This window comes from Crassostrea angulata, chromosome 5 (genome assembly GCF_025612915.1).
Source record: "Crassostrea angulata isolate pt1a10 chromosome 5, ASM2561291v2, whole genome shotgun sequence".
NCBI lineage: Eukaryota > Metazoa > Mollusca > Bivalvia > Ostreida > Ostreidae > Magallana > Magallana angulata.
The window spans coordinates 6,444,918-6,466,244 of NC_069115.1; the positions used below are offsets into that span (position 1 = coordinate 6,444,918).

The 21,327-nt window shown below is 33.1% G+C and overlaps 1 protein-coding gene across 3 annotated transcripts in view; it reads left to right on the forward strand.

The window, feature by feature from the left end:
• Window positions 1–19,975, forward strand: part of LOC128184209 (uncharacterized) — a 33,848-nt gene extending 13,873 nt beyond the window's left edge. Inside the window, exons 5-9 of one of the 3 annotated variants that reach the window (XR_008243705.1) lie at window positions 2,543–2,675; window positions 4,344–4,499; window positions 13,720–13,932; window positions 19,321–19,457; window positions 19,758–19,975. Coding sequence is in view for 1 of the 3 variants with exons in the window: in XM_052853580.1 (XP_052709540.1) it covers window positions 2,543–2,675; window positions 4,344–4,499; window positions 13,720–13,899 (469 nt within the window). In the remaining 2 variants the exon portion in view is untranslated. Of the gene's footprint in view, window positions 1–2,542; window positions 2,676–4,343; window positions 4,500–13,719; window positions 13,933–14,148; window positions 14,448–19,320; window positions 19,458–19,757 lie in introns of those variants that run through there. The other 2 variants (XR_008243706.1, XM_052853580.1) reach the window with 2 other exon arrangements.
• Window positions 19,976–21,327: the final 1,352 nt, after the last annotated feature.

The window sequence follows — 21,327 nt, forward strand, 5'->3', positions numbered from 1 at the left end:
TATATCACGCTTAGTCTCTTGTGACTTTCTCCTTACAATTTAGAATGGCACTGGACCACTTAATAGCTTATTTGCACACATTTGTTCCAGAATCATAAGTTAGTTCTTTTAAGTTTTTATTTTCTAACCGTGTTTCTCTTAGTTTACAGTAAGGATAACCCTGAACGTCGTTACTTTATTTTTTGACCCAATACTTACGGATATTCTACTCTCTTTCGGACTGTTTTATATTCAAAATACACTTACCACCACCCCCACAAAATTTATTACTCTTAAACACAATCTTGCAAATAATTGTTGACTTTTTTTTGCACCATTAAGCATTTTCACAGCGTTTGTCTGCTTTTTCCTGGGTTAATTCCATTTTGTTTGTACCTCTCGTTGCGCCGTGATGTCCGGCGACGTCGATGTTTTTAGTTAATTCTAAAGAGGACTATCTGTCTTTAGTAACTAATATCTGTTCTACAAAACAATATATCCCGCCATTATTTGGAACATAGAATACCAAGACAAAACTTCTTTTGAGGTTTCAATATTATTTAGTTTTAAGCCCAATTTATAGAGATATTACTTTCAACATTATATGGTTAATTGTTGACATACCACAAATTTTGACCGTGCGCCGTGACCTCATTTTTGCAGGATTAGATTCTAAATAATTCTTAGAAATAAAGGAATTAATCTTTACTTTTTTTCTTGCAAATTGTTTGAAAGTATTGCTAATTATGTCTACCAAATTTAGTAATGATATGACGTTAAGTAACATAGCTATGACAGAAGTCTTCGTATTTTTTTATTGACCCTCGTATTTCAATGCGTTGAAATTTTCACTTGTGGCGGTGGTTTTAGCTTGTTTTGATTTTTGTTTTATTTTGAGGATAAAAACATCGTTGTTCTTTAAAAATTATTGCAGCAGAAAATCATCTTTGTAGCCATTTGTTGTTTTTGAATAAAGATGAAAATAATGGGTGGGCCTTAGTACAATAGAGCGATATGCCTGTCAATACATTGGTTAGAATCACTAGTGGGAACATAACATTGCGCAGTAAAATTAAAACCAAATTTGAATGGAAAAAATTATTGCAGTATGTTTGGGTAATGTTTTTAATTTTGATTAGTTTAATAGTGAAGAGTTGTTAGAGTTAGTAGAAAGTATAATTAAGAAATATTTTGTTGTCAAATGCAATCTTAAAATATGTAATCAGCAATTATCAATACTATTGTTTATACAACATGTACAATAGGCTGACATCGGTTGTTCTAATACTATAGTAATCATTCCCTAAAGCTGAGATCCATACGGCATGTTCATTTCCTGTGTACATGTATGTACTGTTATAAGAGTGATTATATTTCATTAATTAATTAATTATTGTCCAATTCTTTTATTTTAACAGTTTTTGAATAAAAAAATTTGGAAACGTATGTATGTTGTATATCGTCATCATCAAGTTGTACAAATGATCAATCTATTTCTAACAGTGTCTATGTTGAACAATAGCGTGTAACTGCATTACTGGATACAAAGTAAACAATATCATTAAATCATAGTAATTGCTAAGCTTTCTGCACTTGAGATCCCCCTTTGAAGTCCGACACGAGACCGATGCATGCTTCTGACACCAGAAATTGTTAAACATTAACCACGCCCCAAGTCAACAGGTGGCTGATTACATAAGGGTGAATACACTGGCGATGGTCAGAGTGGATATTTATTTTAATACATGGGAATAAAATATTTGTGACAAAGTCAGGTTAGTTTACTCTCATAAAACTTGCATAACATGCGATATCCGGAATTGTATACAATGCAAGCAACTTTAAATAGATGTTACCGGTATTTGAAAATACAATGCATAAATATAAAGCGTAATTGTTTAAATGTGCATCATTAATAATAATTGGTAGCAATATCAAGGACATAATGTGCATCATACACTGATAATGTTACTTGCAGTTTGATATGCCATTTTAAAGCAATTAGTTCGACGTGTCGTTTGAATCAAAGTATCATAGGATTTTTTTTTTGACTAAATTTCAGCATAAATGATTTGTCTGAAAAATATGTTACCTTTATGCTCTCATGTATTTTGATCGCCTTATAAAGTGGTGGGGGGGGGGGGGGGGCTTAGATAAAGGGAACTGGAAGTTAATCGTAAACCTCTACCAAAAATTTAGTTAAATTTCTTGCATAGGATCTTATTTTCATTAAGGTGTAATGTTAAAGATTAAGTGTATGCAAAAATAAGTGTAAAATTTAGATACTTTACGGTATCTTTTATTTTTTTGTTATTCTACCGAGGGGCCATAATGGCACAATATTCTTTGAATGCCCATGGATATTAAGCCATTGTTGCTCAGGTGAGCGATGTGGCCCCATGGGCCTCTTGTTTATATAATATGATACATCAAGACCCCTGTATAAATTTTTAATTCGTAGTAGAATTGATTTTTTGTTATAATGTAATTGGAATAATGGTGATGGTCTCTTGAAGGTGATGCCTTGTTGAAGCTAGCAATGATTTTTTGTGCTATATTTCAGAGCTGTGGTCAAAAGGTCTTTTGTTTTTGGTGAGAAAATAGTGAGTAGCACTCCAGATTTAGAGTACGGATTTGCTCCAACACCATCAACTATGCCAACCAAAAAGGAAAACACACTGTTGTTTGTAGTTGAGGTATTTAATGGCCATTCAACACATAATTTAAGAATGTAGTAATAATTAACAGACTTCTGCTAAAATTACTTGCAGTGATTGTGTATCTGGACCTACTTATGAACTTGCAAGACTATCATGCTGAATCTGAGCCATGAATTTCAGATGCTGTAGAAGGTTAAGGTTTTTGGAGCAGGTTAAAGTTTTTAGCTCACCTAAGATGGTTTTATGGGTGTTAATTAATTATGGAATCTAGTAGGTACATATTGGAATAATAATACAAACAGTACAAAAACAAATATTGATAATTTATATTAATATTAAATTAATATTAATTTATTGTTACCACATACAGGTAACTCTCGATGGCTCGAACTTTGTTCGCTCGAAGTGAGTCTAGGGTCCCGATTTTTTTCCTTTATATGACTAAGCAAATTTACTCTTGAATTCTCCAAGTCGCTGTGTATCTCCAAGTGCTTTTCCTAATTAACACCTACTTGGTCATTTAAATGGCTCCAGGCATTAGACCGGAACCGTGTCACGGATTAGTTATTCAGGCGACACTTGTCTTGCAAGGTGATAATTGTTAAAACTTTGATGATTGACCATACTGATACCTAATCTATAATTAACACAAACCGTTTAACGATATTTTGGAGAAATTTTGTAGAATTATAAAACTGTAAAAATTATGCTTATCAGAATCATTGTCATTATAATGATTATTGCTGAACAAGCTCAAACAGCTGGTGAAGGAACAATGGGTGATACTCAGTCATCTCATTTATGACATGTCGATTGTCTTGCATTCCAGTAGTACTAAGCAATCTGGTCTTAATATGATGCATTAAATAAATAATCATCATGAATTTATTCAATATTCGTCTGTATTTTGTTTTTAAACATCAAGTTCTGAAACTTGTAACTGAAAAGAAAACGTTGTTTAAACACGTGCGTAAGGTTAGCACTAAATAAATGGCTTAATCGTAACATCCAGTAAGACTAATTTTGAAACCCGTTGGTCAACCCGGAAAATTCTGAACTCTTGAAACCTCTAAGTTTTTCCTAGGTCCCATGGACTTCGAGCTATCGAGAGTTTCCTGTAATTAAACAGTGAGAAACATCTTGGGGCGAAACGTCTCACAGCGAATGGTCTTTCAGGCAAACAGTCTCGCATTCTCAAGCTTCGAGTTATAAGCAGGATATAGAGCTTTGCTCACAATTCTATGTTCTATAATGTCTGTCTTCACCAAACTTGCTTGGATCATGCATCTGGACCTACTTAATATGGACTTAAAAGATTTGGATGCTGAATTTTGGCAATGAATTTCAGATGCTGGAGGAGGTAAAAGTTTTGGAGGAGGTTAAAGTTTTTGGTGCCTGTGCCCTCTGATGATTATATCTTAGTTATTACTGGTCCTAACCAAATTTGCATGGATGGTGCGCCTTTTATACTGATGCACCTGACAGGCTTGAATACTGAATCTGAGCCATAGGTTTCGGACGCTGAATGAGGTCAAGGTTTTTTGAGCTGGTTAAAGTTTTGATGCAAGGAACAGTGGATAAATATTATAATGCATATAAAATATTTTAAGATATTTTTGACAAAATAAGGTAATTAGATTCATTAGAATCTATTTTTGTTCAGCTTGAGTTGTATGAAATTCTTGATATATTGCATATTTATAGGCGAAAGGGAAACCTATCAACAATGTTTCGTCTGAATGTTTGGAAGATCAACTTGATGATGGTGTTCTTAGGCGGGTTGGATATGAGCTCATTGCAAAAATTCCCTTCTCAGTAATGTTTCCAAATACCCTGGGAATAATATGTATGGAAACCAAAGTAAGTGTCAATCACTGTTTAGGTCTTTTAGTTACCCTCATTGTTGATTGTTATACCTCTACTCATTAGGTCACCTGAACTATTGGTCTTAATCTGTCGTCATGCGTCATTCAAATTTTTATGCCCCCCTTCGAAGGGGGCATAAGTGTTTCACAAACATCTCTTGTTACATAGGAATATACAGTTGAACTTGTAAGTCACAACCACTTATTTTACCTTGATATCTCGAATACTCGGATATCTCAAAGTTTTTAAACGGTCCCATCTAGTTCCAGATAACGAAGGTTGACTGTATAGAGAAAATTCTTTAAAAATCTTCATTCAAAACCAATTGGCCAGAGAGCTGTGACTTGTGAGGAAGCACTCTCAGGTAGTAGATTCTATTTCGTTCAAGCGATAATCCCTTTCGGTAAGATAAGGCCACCATGGTGGGGGGGGGGGGGGGCGAATACATAGGAATGTAAAGAGAAATATCTACGTTTTGAAAATCAATCAAGAAGAAAAGCTGTCACTTGAATGGAAGCATCCTCAGGTAGTGTAATACATAAGAGATAAATCTTTAAAAATCAATTAAAATCCGATGAGACTATACTGAAAGGGATGGTCAAATTTTTACATAGGAAATAAATTTATCATACTGACATTTGTTGATTCTCAGTTGTTTTGACTGTGAACCTGGATGTGGGCCACACAAGGGGTTCAAAGTTTGATGTAGGTTTATATTTATATGTACAGTTGTTGAAGATCTTTTTGAGAATGGTAATGCTCAATATGTGATATAACTATGAAATCATCTAGTTACATATGAATATCTATAGAAAATTTTGAAAATCTTTTAAAACAGGACCAATTTTACTCATTCATTGTCCCAACATTTTGGATATGACTTCATAAAGCTGGTTTTCTTATGTATTGTGTTGCTCATTTGAGCGATGTGGCCTGTGAGCCTCTTGTTATAGTAATTTCTCAGGGCTTTTCAACAATCCAGCGATAAATACTAAGACATTCCCTTATGCAATTGACATATGGCGCTCAGTATACACTGGGTATGAATATTACTAGGAGAATGAATCACATTTTTTTTTTTTTTTATAATTTATTTATTTTTTGAAATACAAGCATACACACAATTACACCCTCAAAAACCACACACAAACACACCAACTCACACACTCGCCATCATATTTTAAATAATAAATGTTTTTTAATTGCGCTAAGCAGTGGTTACTTGCTTGAAAAAAAAAAGTAATAACAAATAACAACAAAAAACAAAAAAGTCAGGAAAAGAAAAAAATTGTTGTAAAGTTCATAATACACAAGAAAGAAAAAACAAAACATAAAACAAATAAGAGACAAAGAGAAAAATTATTAGTCAAATATTTCTTTCCAACTATCCCACTGTTTTTCAAATTTATGCACTTTAGAACTTTGAATTGCAGCATATCTTTCAACATTATATTTTATCTTTAAATGACCAAGAAAACCAATTATTGTTGGCACCTTGTTCAACATCAGACAAGAAAATAAGTATTGTTTCATAGATAGAATAATATAATTAACTAGACACGATCTCGTTGCGAGCAACGAGGAGGTCTTCCGTCCGATTTTCAGAAGAGAAAATGAAATTACCTTTTATCTTCATTAACGAAACATATCAGGAAATGCGGAGGGGGGGGGGGGGGGGGGGGGCTAAAGTGCAATGGATGAAGGATTATATACCCCTTTGGATCTTGAATTTGAAGGGGCAGCCCCTTTTTCTTGATGTCAAAAGAAAGCTCATATCATGTCAAACACATTTTGTTCAACAAGTGTTATATTATATATAAACCGTTCTCGAGATATCTGGAAAAGATCATTTTAGCGACCGACCCTATTACTTCTTTTAGGGACCGGTTAACAAATAAACTGATTGTTTCATATTCTTAAGCACATTAATTATTTTTAAGAATGTTTTGTTTTGAAGATCGAAATTTCTGACTTCTGGTCCCTTAAAATCCCTAATTACGTAACAAAAGAGTAAACAGTTGTCATTTATAGGTTAATAATGTTTCAATTAACATAATTGTTTTATGTATAACAAAGTACTTCACAATTAAAAGTTATTATCAAAAGATTTCTAGCCCCTTAAAATCCATTTTTGCTTCTTATCATATTACAAAATATTTCTCAGTACAGTGCTATGGATGAAATGTTTAAGAGACCTTTAAGCCCCTAATTTGAGGGGCTAGCCCCTTTTTCTTGATGTCAAATGAAAGGTCTGTTAAAATTAAACATATTTTGTTCCACAATTGTTTAGAAATTCCTTACCGTTCTTGAGCTATTTGGAAAAGACCGTTTTAGGGGCTGACCCCTTATCTCCTTATTGGGGCCACGGAACGATTTTTTGATGGTTGAATATTGTTTAGATAAGCATTCTAAGCATTTTTATGCTATGTTGCTTTTCAAATATTTCTCCTTTTTGTGATAGAAGTGATCGACATTTTGGACTTCTGGCCCCTTAAAACTCTAAATTACGTAACGCATGAATTTTTTTTATAATGATTTGTTAAATATCTATAAGATGAACATTTTTGCTTCTTAAACATATTACAAAATATTTCTCAGTAAAATGCTATGGATAAAAGACTTCAGAGCCATTTTGGCCCCTAATTTGAGGGGCCATCCCCTTTTTCTTGATGACAAACGAAAGAACTATTAAAATCAAACATATTTTGTTCAACAAGTGTTTAGAAATTCGTTACCGTTCTTGAGCTATTTGGAAAAGACCGTTTTAGGGGCTGACCCCTTATCTCCTTATTGGGGCAACTGAACGATTTTTTGATGGTTGAATATTGTTTAGATAAGCATTCTAAGCATCTTTTATTCTATATTGCATTTCAAAATATTTCTCCTTTTTGTGATACATGTGACCGATATTTTGGACTTCTGGCCCCTTAAAATCCCTAATTACGTAACGCATGAAATATTTTATAAAATGATTTGTTAAATATCTATAAGATAAACATTTTTGCTTCTTAAACATATTAAAAAATATTTCTAAGTAAATTGCTATGTAAGAAAGACTTTAGAGACGTTTTAACCCCTAATTTGAGGGGCCAGCCCCTTTTTTTTGGTGTCAAATGAAAGCTCTTTTAAATATAAATTTTAATTGTTCTACATGTCTTAACAAAATATTTTCGGGAAAAGAGATACATAAGGAAAACCAAGAAAAATCACTACATTTTTTATATCTCAATTTTCGGGTCCAGGCGAGCTTCGGCGTCTTTTGTGCCAGACATTAATGATTCACTTTATGCAAAACTACAATCATTCCTCTACAATTTAGTGAAAATTTGAATTTGATATCTTTTTTTGTTTATGAGGAGTTCGATGGACAAGATGACCCCCTAAAAATTGCTAAAACGTCAATATCTCTAAAACGGATATGACGTCATCAAAATAAAAAAATATATATTAAGTTCAAATCAATATCTATTAGATCTTAAAGTTTCATGAAAATCGGCCGAGCCATTTCGGAGAAATCGCGTGCACAAATTTTGTAAGAAGAAAAAAAATAATAATAGGGAAAAAGAAACCGAACGAAAACAATAAGGTCTTCCGTTGGAAAACGGAAGACCTTAATAACTTTGTTATGACATGTTAATGGAGCTTCACCGAACATGATATTTAATACATTAAACCCAATCCTTTCAGAAGTCTTTCTGTAAATATGAAGACTCAGTTCACTCCACAGAGTATGTATAATATCACAAGAAAAAAAAACATGGACTATGGTTTCTACATTTTTCTTACAAAATCCACAGCTGTCTAAAGACTTGATATTAATTTTTTTTAAGGTAATACCCAACTGGAAGAATTCTGTGTAAAATTCTAAACTGTAACCACTGAACAGAAGAATCATGAGTTGTTTTAAAACAAATCTTAAAAACATCATTTACTGAAATATCATCAACACCATATGGAGTTAGTTCTGTCCTCCATTTATTTATAGCAGTTGGTACATCATCTTTCTCATTCAAATAGTTGTAAATAATTTTGGTACATTTTTCTGATATTAAAACAGGTTGCAAAAAAACTGGCATACATGGATTAGGAATTCTTTTTACAGAACTCCTGTCAATAGATAATAGTTTCAAATATTTAAAAATCGATGTTGTAATGCTATTATATTGCATAATACATATGTCATTGAGGTTATATATGCGTTTAAATACATCAAAAGCTAAAACATTACAATCCTCATCAAGAAAATCTTGCACTACCTTTACCCCACTTTTATACCAGGATTTATAAAAGATTGTTTTGTTGGCTACTTTTATATTGGAATTATACCATACTGGAACATTTAAAATGTTGTCTTTAATGGTTGGGTGGTTATTAATAGTTTTTATATAACATGACCAAGAATAGAGAACATCTTTCCAAAAAGCATTGTTTTCTTTATGTAGACATTCCAATACAAAAGTGTCTCCAAAATCATATAATTTCTGTAAAAAATCATGTCCATTGATGGTGTAAAAAATATCCATCCAAGGTTTATATGATTTTGTTAACCTTTTTATCCATGAACATTTAAGGGCTGTAATAAAGTTGTTTATATCCACCATTTTAATACCCCCTGAAAAATAGTCCTGTGTTATAATTGATCTCTTAACTTTATCTACCTTAGATTTCCACAAAAATTCAAAGGTATAAAATTGTCTCCCTTTTTGGAGTAGGCAGTGAAATAAATAAATGGTTTAATTTTGGGATAAGCAAACTTTTAATAACAGTAACTCTGCCAATAGGAGTAAGAATTCTTCTTTTCCACTGTTCAATGAGTGCAGAAATTTTTGGGATTTGAAGCCCAAAATTAATATCTATAATTTCTTTAAGATCAACTGAAAACTGAATACCTAAAAGATTAAAGGTTGTAGATCCCCAATCCAATTTCCATCTTGTATGATGATAGACTTGATCAGAAAATTTTTTGGAACCAATCCAAATTATTTTTGTCTTACAAGTATTTATCTTCAAGCCAGAAAAACTGGAATAAAAATCAATTGTATCTAAAGCTGCAAAAAGAGATTTAGGTGAACCATCAAGGACTAGTGAAGTGTCATCTGCATATTGTGATATTTTGTGTTCTTTGTTATTTATACAAATACCCTTTATGTCCTTGTTTTGCTTAATCAGCATTGCAAGGATCTCAGCACATAGGATAAATAAATATGGAGCAACAGGGTCTCCTTGTCTACAACCCCTCTGTATATCAAATTGTTTTGATAAAAAGCCACTCTGTAATATAGTGGCCGTAAAATTGGTGTTTAAAATCTTTATCCACTGTATAATATTGTCTCCAAAACCAAAAAACTCTAGAACTTTATATATAAAAGACCAAGACATTGAGTCAAAGGCTTTTTCAAAATCTATAAGAACTAAAAGACCTGGAATATTTTTAAATTCAGTATAAGACATTATATCATAGATAAATCTAGTGTTTTCCCCTATGTATCTACCCTTTAGAAAGCCAGACTGTGTATCTGATATCAGCGAGTCTAGGACTTTCTTTATTCTCAAGCTTATACATCCTGAAATAATTTTATACAATACATTTAAAAGAGTAATTGGTCGCCAATTTTTTAAAAATTGTCTAGGCTTATCACCTTTTGGTAAGCATGAAATAACACCAAGTCTTTGTGAGATGGGGAGCTCCTTTTTGAAGAAAATACAATTAATTGCTCTTACAACAAAATGTTTTAAATCTTTCCAAAAAAATTTAAAAAATTCAGCAGTATATCCATCGCTTCCAGGAGATTTGTTGTTTTTCATATGTTTTATTACAGTAAGTACCTCTGCTTCCACAATGTCTTTATCTAAACTTTTGGCCACCTGCTTTTCTAACTTAGGTGAGTTGTAGTTATAGATAATATTCTCCAAATCTACATTGACTAAATTTGCATCATTGCATGAATATAGATTTTCATAATAATTTTTTACATTGTCTAATATTTCTGATTGGTCATATACCATTCCTGTACCATCCACTTCAATTTTTTTTATAGTTTTGTTTAAAAAATTACGGGATTCTAAATTACAAAAATATTTCGAAGGTTTTTCACCTTCTTCTAACCAAAGAGCATGTGATCTTATCATATGACCTTGTAATTTTTCTTTGCGAAGATTTTCTAAAGCATTTTTTTTTTCATCCAACAATTCAATGTCAATAGAATTATTTAACTCCAGAGCCTCAATTTCCTGTAGCAATAATTTTTCTCTATTGTCTTTTTCCTTTTTCTTATATGCCGAATAAGATATAGTAACCCCCCTTATTTCCATCATTAATACTTCCAAATATAAACTTTCATTAATACCATTTTTACACTGAAAATCGCAACTTCCTATGTTTTCTAAATATTGACTACTTACAGAATGAATAGTTTCTTTGACCTTTGACACATACTCTTTATCAGTCAAAAGACTATTATTAAATTTCCAAAGACCACGTCCTCTCTTAAAGGGATTAAATTTAATTTCAAGTAAAACAATAGAATGGTCTGACCTGTACCCTGGCTTTATTACGCAGTTCTCAACTAAATTGGACAAGCTATTAGAAATCAAAAAATAATCAAGACGGCCTTGCTTTAATGGATTTTTTTTACGCCAAGTATAAGCTTTTTTATCTGGATGCAAAACTCTATAGTAATCAAGGAGTTGTAAATCCTCCATGACTTCTAAAACTTTACAACGAGCCTTAGGGTTATTTATATTACAATAATTATGGGAATCCTGTAAAGGATTTAACACTAAATTAAAATCACCACATAATATATAGTATTCGTTGTCGAATTCTAAAAATATATCTCTAATATTTTCATAAAATTGAGGGTTATCTGAATTTGGGCCATATATGTTTATGAGGGTTACCCTGTTATCTTCAATGGACAAATCTAAAGCAAGTAAATTACCCCCACTGTCCCTCTTTTCACCATGGATTTTAAACTCAAAATTGTTGTTAAAAAAAATACAAACACCCCTTGAATTTGACATGTAAGAATTAAAATAACATTTATATCCCCACTGAGATTCAATGAATGGTTCATTATCCGGAATAAAATGTGTATCTTGAAAACAAATTATTGAATATTGTTTTTGTTTGTAATAATTAATAACATCTTTACGTTTACTGAGAGTTGCAAGCCCTTGACAGTTCACAGTAGCTATTGTTATGTTATCTGGTTGTGGCATTGGAAAAAATAATGTAAAAAGCAATATAGAATGACAGAGTAGAGAATATTTTCGAAGGTTTTGTGCAGTTCACCATAGCTACCTGTATTAAAATATTATCAGTCGATGGCATAAACTTGTGAACACGAACACAAAAACAGCATAAAAATAAAACAAAGTAATAAACAAATGGATAGTTTCCTATAAGCAAGCAACCACTTACCAGCCCCTGGTTAAACCCAAATACACACGCACCTGATCTTACATTCACACACTCATTCATTGTTTTTAGAGTATTTCGACTCCGATCACCACCAATCACAACAAAGTCAAGATTTTTCGAATCTCGATCCCGATCGATTTAGGACACCCCGCAGAATTTCACATTAGGATTTTTAAAACTTCCTTCCGACAGTGTCTAATATGTCAAACTTATGACGATCTCCTTTCTGGTCCAGTCCGAAGATTTTTCCATTGTAATACCATGCACTTTGGATTCGATCGTCATTTTTTAATTCGCGCAGAAGTTCGGAATTCATTTGCGTGATATGGTCAAACATGAATGAATCACATTTGAATTACGATTGCAATATGTGGAAGAAATATTGATAGTCATTCCTTGTTAAATTATGAAAAACAATAATAGCCATTCTTTTTTTTTCATCACAATATCATGTGAACTATATTTATAAAGTCTCCCATAATTAGAAATTATTTGTAAAAAAAAATTTAAAAAATTTCAAAAATCTTCTTCTCAAGAACCATTTGGCTAGGAAAGCTGAAACTTACAATATGTATGTGAAAGCATCCTCAGGTAGGGTAAATTCAAAGTTGTGAAAATCATGACCCTTGGACCTAGGATGGGGCCACAGTGGGGTTGATATTTTTACATAGGAATATATAGAGTAAATCTTTAAAAATCTTTTTCTTAAAAACTTAAATCATCCAGGAAAACTGAAACTTGTTTGGAAGCATCCTCAGATAATGTTTATTTACAGTTGTGAAAATCATGGATGGGGCCAGAGGGGGGGGGGGGGCAATTTTCACATTAGAATATATGCAATAAATGTTTAAAAATCTTCTTCGAAGAAACTAATTAGTCAGGAAAGGTGAAACTCATGACCCCCAGGGGTCAGGGTGGGGCCTCTACAAAGGGGGGGGGGCAATTTTTTTTTTTTACAAAGGAATATATTGAGTAAAATTTCTTCTCAGAAACTAATGAATGTCTGGGGGGGGGGGTTGTTTATACAGGATGTACATGTATCATACTACATTGTCCTGATAGTTTGTATTATGACTCCATTAAGGTGCCTCACTACAACTTGAAATAGTTTCTCAAATCCGCAGAAAAATACCTGATTATGATAGATAGCATGATGGATAAGAAACATATGTGTCAAATAGGCGAAAAATGTGCAATTTTAGATAAAAAATGAAATTTTCACAAATTTCATTCCGTAAACATGAACAAAAGCCCTAGGCGGTTTCGAACTCATGACCTGCGGTTCACAAGCCTGATACTTTAACCACTGAGCTATTATGATATACATCTGAATCGATTGATACAAACAGTTTAACAAAACATTTAAATCGCCATCTTGTGACGTAGTGTCTTAAAAAGTATAAGTCGCGGTGTAGTGAAGTATCTTTAGCTAATTTTATCAAACTCCTCAGGTGAGCGATGTGGCCCATGGGCCTCTTGTTTTAATCATTTTCCTCAGGGATAGGATGGAGCTACAATGGAGAGGTCAAATTTAACAATTAGGAAAAAATATATATATGTGATATTGCTTTGAAATCATCCTGTTATAAAGGGTGCTTAATGCCTAAAATAAGATATCTGCAGAAATATTTGAAAACCTTTCAATTAGGAACTATTCTTCTACATGTACTTTGACCAGATGTTATGTATATATGACTCATTAGAGCTGATTTTATTTTCGCTATTATGGCTTGGGTGAGAAATGTGGCCCAATATCCTCTTGTTTATATAATTCTACATTTTTTTTTTTAGATAATATTTGTTTATCTGAAAGTAACAAAGGAAGATTTTGAACTCCTGACTTTGCCACTCAAAAGTCAAGGAATTATCCACTATACCAGATCTTTTGACATGCTTAAAGCAGAGGATAGAGGAGAGATTTGTGAATTTCTGTATTGGCTTGGTTGCATCCAAAACCGTGACTTAATGTAGATTACACGATCAGAAGCATAATTAAAGAAAGAAGTAAGTATTGTTTACTACATCTGTGTCATTTTTTTAGCAAGACGCATCATCTTTAAAGAAAAAAAGTAGCAAATTAATGTAACCTTTTCATCACTAAGCTTTTTTTATTAGCTCACCTGAGCTGAAAGCTAAAGTGAGCTTTTCTGATCACTTTTTGTCTGGCGTCCGTCTTTCTATCCATCTGTAAACTTTTGACATTTTTGACTTCTTCTCTAGAACCACTGGGCCAATTCAAACAAGCGTGACACAAAGCATCCTTCATCAAAGGGGAATGAAAGTTGTGAAAATAAAGGATCACGCTTCTTTAAAGGAGAGATAATTATGAATGATTGAAAAATTTTGAGAAATTTTCAAAAATCTTCTTCTCAAGAACCATATGGCAAAAAAACCAAACTGAACCTTGTGTGGAAGCATCCTCAGATATAGTAGATTCAAAGTTATGAAAATCATGACCCCCCAGGATGAAGGGTGGGGCCACAATGGGGGATCAAATTTTTACATAGGAATATAATAAAATTTTCTTCAAAGAAACCAAAGTTTGTTCAAATCATTTTCCCTAGGGGTAAGATGGGGCCATAAGGCTAAATAAAATTGAAATTACGGTTCTCAGGCCCGCGCGCATCCGTTTTGAGGGTGCGGCATTGCAAATTTTATCGCATTTTCAATAAAATAAAAAGTTGATAATGCGGAGACCTATCCGGGAAAAAAAAGTTTCCGCTTTCGGTTTGTATATAGTTTTACTTTCGTTTCTAATACGCAGCTTCCGGTATAGTCTTAATCATTAAGTCGCTTATTTTCGTAAGTAAAAACTTTATGATCAAAACCTCCCGATGATATAGACAATACTAGTGAAAATGGGGTCGATGGAAATTTTGGACTTAAAACGAATCAAAATGTGTGCTGTTTCGATTTATATCCGCCATGGAACCCTTTTAATTCTACCGTGGACTATAATTGAGATTTTTTCCGATGGATGTTTTTTGTTACACCTGTACGAGGGAGTGAAATCGATGAAATTCGATGGGGAAAGTTGGACCTCCCCAGAAATATTACTTGGTGCCTCCGTTTCTTTGTCAGTTTGCAGTTGACACCCAAGATTGCATAACGATATATCTTGAGATAGCCAGTTACACAACTTTCCTGATCCAGTGCAAGGTATTTTAGAATAAACACCATTTATGTCATTTTACGTTTTGTAAAGTGGATTGGTATTTTTCTTTATTTTTAAATGCCTGTCATTTATTAAAGGAGAAGAAGGACACTACAAAGAATTCAGTGAGGTTTTTTGAACCAATACTCAAGAGGAACACTGTCCTTCTTTATCATCTAAACGAGTTTAATCAATTGCAAGCAGACATGGAATTCCATTTAGTCTATCTGCTCAGACTGCCAAAACAGTGAAACAAATGGGAACCTGCATAGACTGCCTGAAACCCAGAGTCTTAAAAGTTATATAGTGCTACTAAACTTGGTGCCCAAGAAATTAAGTGCCTTGCTTACCAAAATCATTGGACCTTATCAGTTTTCATGTGGATCTGAATTTGGGAATTTAAAACCTGATAATCCTGAGAAAGACCCTCAATATGCGCTCTCTTGTAGAAAGTTTATATGAGATAAAATTTGACTTGTGCATCTCCAAATGAGACCCCCTACTACACGTACAGCTGTGGTGTATTTCCCCCAGTATGCTATCACTGTTGGACACACGACACAAATACAGAAGAAGGACAGTACCCGATGTGTCATGATTGTGTTGTTTCACAATGACAGCCCCCCGTTTAAACGGAAGAATGTTCAAACCTCCAAGGCAAAGAAGCAGAAAAAAATGAAATCAAACAGTTCACTTATAAAAGAATAGATGTTTTTTTGTTTGACTTCAATATTAGATATCATTGTTGTTCTTTGAAAGTTGGACTGTATTTTCAAACATACATTGGGGTGTTTTTGTCTGTTAAAATATTAGATATATTAGAATAGATATCCTTATTAAATAATAAAACAGCAGATTGAATAAAGAAAATCTTGTTTTTTAAATTTTAGGTAGTTAATTTCTTTCCCAAATAAAAAAAAGCCTCCCTCATCTGTTTTTTTACCAATAAAAAAGAAAAAAAAAAGCCTCCCTCCCTCATCTAATTTTGGAAAATTTGGCCTGAGAACCAGAGAATTAATTTTATGTGGCCTAATGAGGGTTTGAATGTTTACATAGGAATATATAGAGAGAAATCTTTAAAAATCTTCTTAAAAAACCATTTGCCCAGAAAAGCTGTTGTTCAAGTGATAGCAACCTCAGATAATATAGATTCAAATTTGTTAAAATCAAAATATTGAAATTTGGGTGTGGCCACATGGGGAATCCAATTTTTCAAAGGAAAACATTTTAATTATTCACAAAATTTTGTAATGTATGGTTGTTAGCTCACATGAGCTGAAAGCTCAAGAGAGCTTACCTAATCACGTTTTGTTCGGTGTCTGTTTGTCTATCCATCTGTCTGTCCATCTGCCTTCCTGTCTGTCTGTCTGTGAACTTTTTTACATTTTTGACTTCTTCTCCAGAACCAATGGGCCAATCTCAACCAAAGGGCACAAGGCATCATTGGGTGAAGGAGTTTCAAGTTTGTTAAAATGAAGGGCCAAATCTTTTTTAAGGGGGATAATAGGGATTTATTGAAAAAAAAATTGATATTTTTCAAAAATCTTCTCAAAATCTTTTTGGCCAAAAAAGCTGAAACGTGTAGATACATCCTCAGATAGTGTAGAATCAAGTTTGTTTAAATCATGGTCCTCTGTGGTGAGATGGGATTGAATTTTTATACAGGAATATATAGAGTTAATCTTTTCAAATCTTCTTCTTAAAAACCATTTGGCCAGAAATGCTGAAACATGTTAAATATATCCTCAGATATGTGAGGCCACAATGGGGGATTGAAGTTTTACAAAGGAATATATATAGAGTTAATCTGTAAAAATCTTCTACTCAGAACACATCAGGGTGCATGAAATTAACAATATTAGTGGAGGACTTCATTGTATTTCTCAATATGCAGACTGTTTATATTCATTATCAGCAAAGAAAATGAAAAATGTATTTTATACATTATTTTTAGCTCACCTGAGCCAAAGGCTCAAGTGAGCTTTTCTGATCACAATTTGTCCGTTGTCTGTCATTGTCGTCGTTGTTAACTTTTCACATTTTCATCTTCTTCTCAAGAACCACTGGGCAGATTTCATCCAAATTTGGCACAAAGCACCACTAGGTGAAGGGGATTCAAGTTTGTTCAAATGAAGGGCCAGGCCCTCTTTAAAGGGGAGATAATTGAGAATTATTAAAAATTTGTTGGTATTTTTCAAAAATCTTCTCAAAAACTATTCTGCCTGAAAAGCTAAAACTTGTGTGGAGGCATCCTCAGGTAGTGTAGATTTAAAATTGTTCAAATCATGGTCCCGGGGGAAGGGAGGGGCCACAAGAAGGGGATCAAGTTTTACATAGGAATATATAGAGAAAATCTTTAAAAATCTTCTTCTCAAAAACTATTGGGCCAGAAAAGCTCAAATTAAAATGGGAGTATCCACAGGTAGTGTAGATTTAAGTTTGTTTAAATCATGGTCCCCGGGGGTAGGATGGGGCCACAATAGGGGGATCAAGTTTTACATAGGAATATATAGAGAAAATCTTTAAAAATCTTCTTCTTAAAAAACTATTAGACCAGGAGATCTCAAATTTGAGTGGAAGCATCCTCAGATAGTATAGATTCAAGTTTGATCAAATCATGGTCCCCAGAGGTAGGGTGGGGCCACAATAGGGGGATGAATATTTACATAAGAATATATAGGGAAAATCTTAAAAAATCTTCTTCTCAAAAAGGTCAAGCTCAAATTATAATGGAATCATCTTCAGGTAGTGTAGATTCAAGTTCGTTCAAATCATGGTCCCCGGGGTAGGGTGGGGCAACAATTGGGGGATCAAGTTTTACATAGGAATATATATATAGAGAAAATCTTCTTATCAAAAACTATTAGGCCAGGAAAGCTCAAATTTGAATGGAAGCATCTTCAGGTAGTGTAGATTCAAGTTTGTTCAAATCATGGTCCCTGGGGGTAGGGTGGGGCGACAATTGGGGGATCAAGTTTTACATAGGAATATATAGAGAAAATCTTTAAAAATTTTCTTCTCAAAAACTATTTGACCAAGAAAGCTCAAATTGGCAGGTAACCATCCTCAGATAATGTAGATTCAAGTTTGTTCAAATCATGGTCCCTGTTGGTAGGACAGGGCCACAATGGGGGATACATTTTTATATAGAGAGAAAATCTTTAAAAATTTTCTTCTCAAAAACTATTAGGCCAGAAAAGCTCAATTAGGCCAGGAAGCACCCTCAGATAGTGTAGATTCAATTTTGTTCAAATCATGGTCCCCGGGGATAGGGTGGGGCCACAATTGGGGGATCAAGTTTTACATAGGAATATATAGAGAAAATCTTTAAAAATCTTCTCAAAAACTATTTGACCAAGAAAGCTCAAATTGGCGGGAAACCATCCTCAGATAATGTAGATTCAAGTTTGTTCAAATTATGGTCCCTGGGGGTAGGGCGGGGCCACAATGGGGGATACATTTTTATACATAGAGAAAATCTCTAATCAATCTTCTTCTCAAAACTATTAGGCCAGGAAAGCCCAAATCTGAGTGGAAGCATTTCAAAATTGTATAGATTCCAGTTTTTTAAAATAATAGTCCAGTGGTATGGTGAGGCCACAGTGGGGGATTAATTTTTACATAGGAATATATAGAGAAAATCTTTAAAAATCTTTTTTTAAAGACCATTTGGCCAGAAAAGCTTTAACTTGTGTAGAGGCATCCTCTGGTATTGTAAATTTAAAATCACAGTCCCTAGTGGTAGGGCGGGTCCGTGATGGCAGTTTGAATTTTTACATAGGAATATATAGAGAAAATCTTTAAAAATATTCTGGGAAAGTTTTTTGGTCCAAAACTCAGTACTTAGTGTGAAAGCACAGGTTATGCAGATATAAGTTTGATGAAACCATGATACCCTAGAGAAAAGTGGGGCCACAAAATGGGGGGGGGGGGGTATATAGGAATAGAGAAAAATCTTCTTAGAGGTACAACAACAAAAGGTGCTTGGTATTTACCAAAAGAAAGAGGTGGATAAAAATTGGCAGATTTTCAATTTTTTTAGCAAGATCTACTGTACTTAGTTGTCAAGATATTTTGAAACTGTAATGCTAATTTGATCAGAATTAAGGCAATTGTTGCTCAGGTGAGCGATGTGGCCCCTGGGCCTCTTGTTTTAATCATGAGATTGATGGTCTTTTTCAACAAGCAGTCATTTTCTAAATAGTGCCATTATAACTTTGCATTGCTAATGATTCCAGACTTGTCTTTCCGATTCCTCCTGATTTTCGAGAATAACTTACAATGAAGGACTGAAAGAATGGTTGTTCTACCCACTTTGCTAGCATTTGTTGGTAGAAAGATAACTAATAGAACTAAGGATGCTAGGAGAGGTAAGGTAAGTGAATCATCTGTCTATATTGATCCAAGTATTTCCTATCTTAGACAAACACTAGGAATACAGATGTTAATTTGTTCATTTCCCAGTATTATATATAGAGGGAAAAAGGAAATTAATAAAGAAGTCCATCTTTTAAAAATTAGCTAAAATTCCTAGAAATCTTCTATTTCTTACAAATTTCGGTTATTTTCTCTGTGCGATTCCTTCGCATTCTTCCGGGGTATTTTTATTTCCCAAATTTCAAGAAAGGTAGTCTGGAAGCAAAAAATCTAACTTTTTATAACTTTTTCATTTTAGGTTGCAAAGCATGCAGTTAAGACAAAACAGAAGAGACACGCCATGTGATGATTTGTTAATGTGTGGATCTTTTGTTTTTTATTTTAACACTGTGTTTCGTACATTTTGTAAATTTTAATTGTCTGCTTAATAAACATTAAAAATATATAATCATTATAATTCAATTATTTTAAACTATTTTGTATCCAAGTTGATTTGATATAACATGGTCTATATCATATATAAAAATAGTACTGATTTAAACTTCAGTTTTTTTTAAAATAGTACATAAGTTTCAATTTATTTTCTCTATGATGCATTCTATTGTATTCATTTACTCTAAAAATATCTGTGGTATTGAAAAAATTGCAAGTATTAAGGAATAATGCTAGCAGATTTCCAATACATCTAAATAATTTTTCTTCTTATTTATTATTTAAACAATCAATGCTTTCTTTGGTGATTCATGCCGAATGTTAAGGTAGCGATATAATACAGAAAAAAATACAAAACTCGCGTTTAACTTAGCGTGTTATGCTATTTTTCTTCTGCAAAGATCGCTACCATCATAGCCCGCATGAATCATCAAAGGAAGCCTTTTAATGTTTTTATTCACTTCTTTATATTTAACAAATTAATCGTAAATAGTAACTTAATTTTTGTTAATTTACATCAGTATGTTAGATAAAAGAAATTGCCAAGTCGTCTTATAAGGTAATAGTCTGACATCATCACAATGTGCAGCCGTTTTTTTTTAAAGATTCCGGATCGATAAACTGGTTAAAACTGGATCTTGTAGATGTCAGTCCTGTCAGTTTTATAGAGCTGTGAATTACAATCAAATTCCGTAAGAGGGAATCATACTTAGTGGATGTAAATATAACAAGATGAACCTAATCATTTTGTGGGGATTTTCCTCTTTGTATAGCCAAAAAAAAATATGGGATTTCTATTGAAAAGTATGTGATCATGTGGAACAAATGGTATTCAAGGTCACCGAATTTCAATTTCATTTTACTTTGTTCATAAAAACAAATATGAAATTGATAAATATATATAAATAGGGTGTATGGCTGTAAAGATAGCATTGCTTTCTGTCCAAAAATTACTCATTACGGAAATAAGTCCTTTTATGACCCCCATTACTTCACATTTTGACAATGAGAAGACGATGTAGAACCATTTTAACAAGACCTTGGACTTTTAATTGGACGGTAGCTGTCTATTTCTTGCGTCAAAACAAGTTTAAAATGACGCGTTTCAAGCGAAATTTGCACCGATTGCATACTATTAGCTCAAAAGCCAGACAAATCTTGTTGATTTCAAAGAGCCATGACTGAGTGGTCAGCAATAAAATAGACAAGCCTACGTCAATTGCTGTTTGACACAACTACCCAATGTCCAAGCTCTTGTTACAATGGTTCTAATAGATATTGTACATGTATTGTATAGAAATTATGTTAATAATTAGTTATTTAAATAATCAACAATTTATAGAAAATATATCAATTATTAAATAATATAAATTATCTACATGGCTTAGAATAAGTGATATTCTTGCAAAATGATAACAACAGAGAGAAAAAAGGTC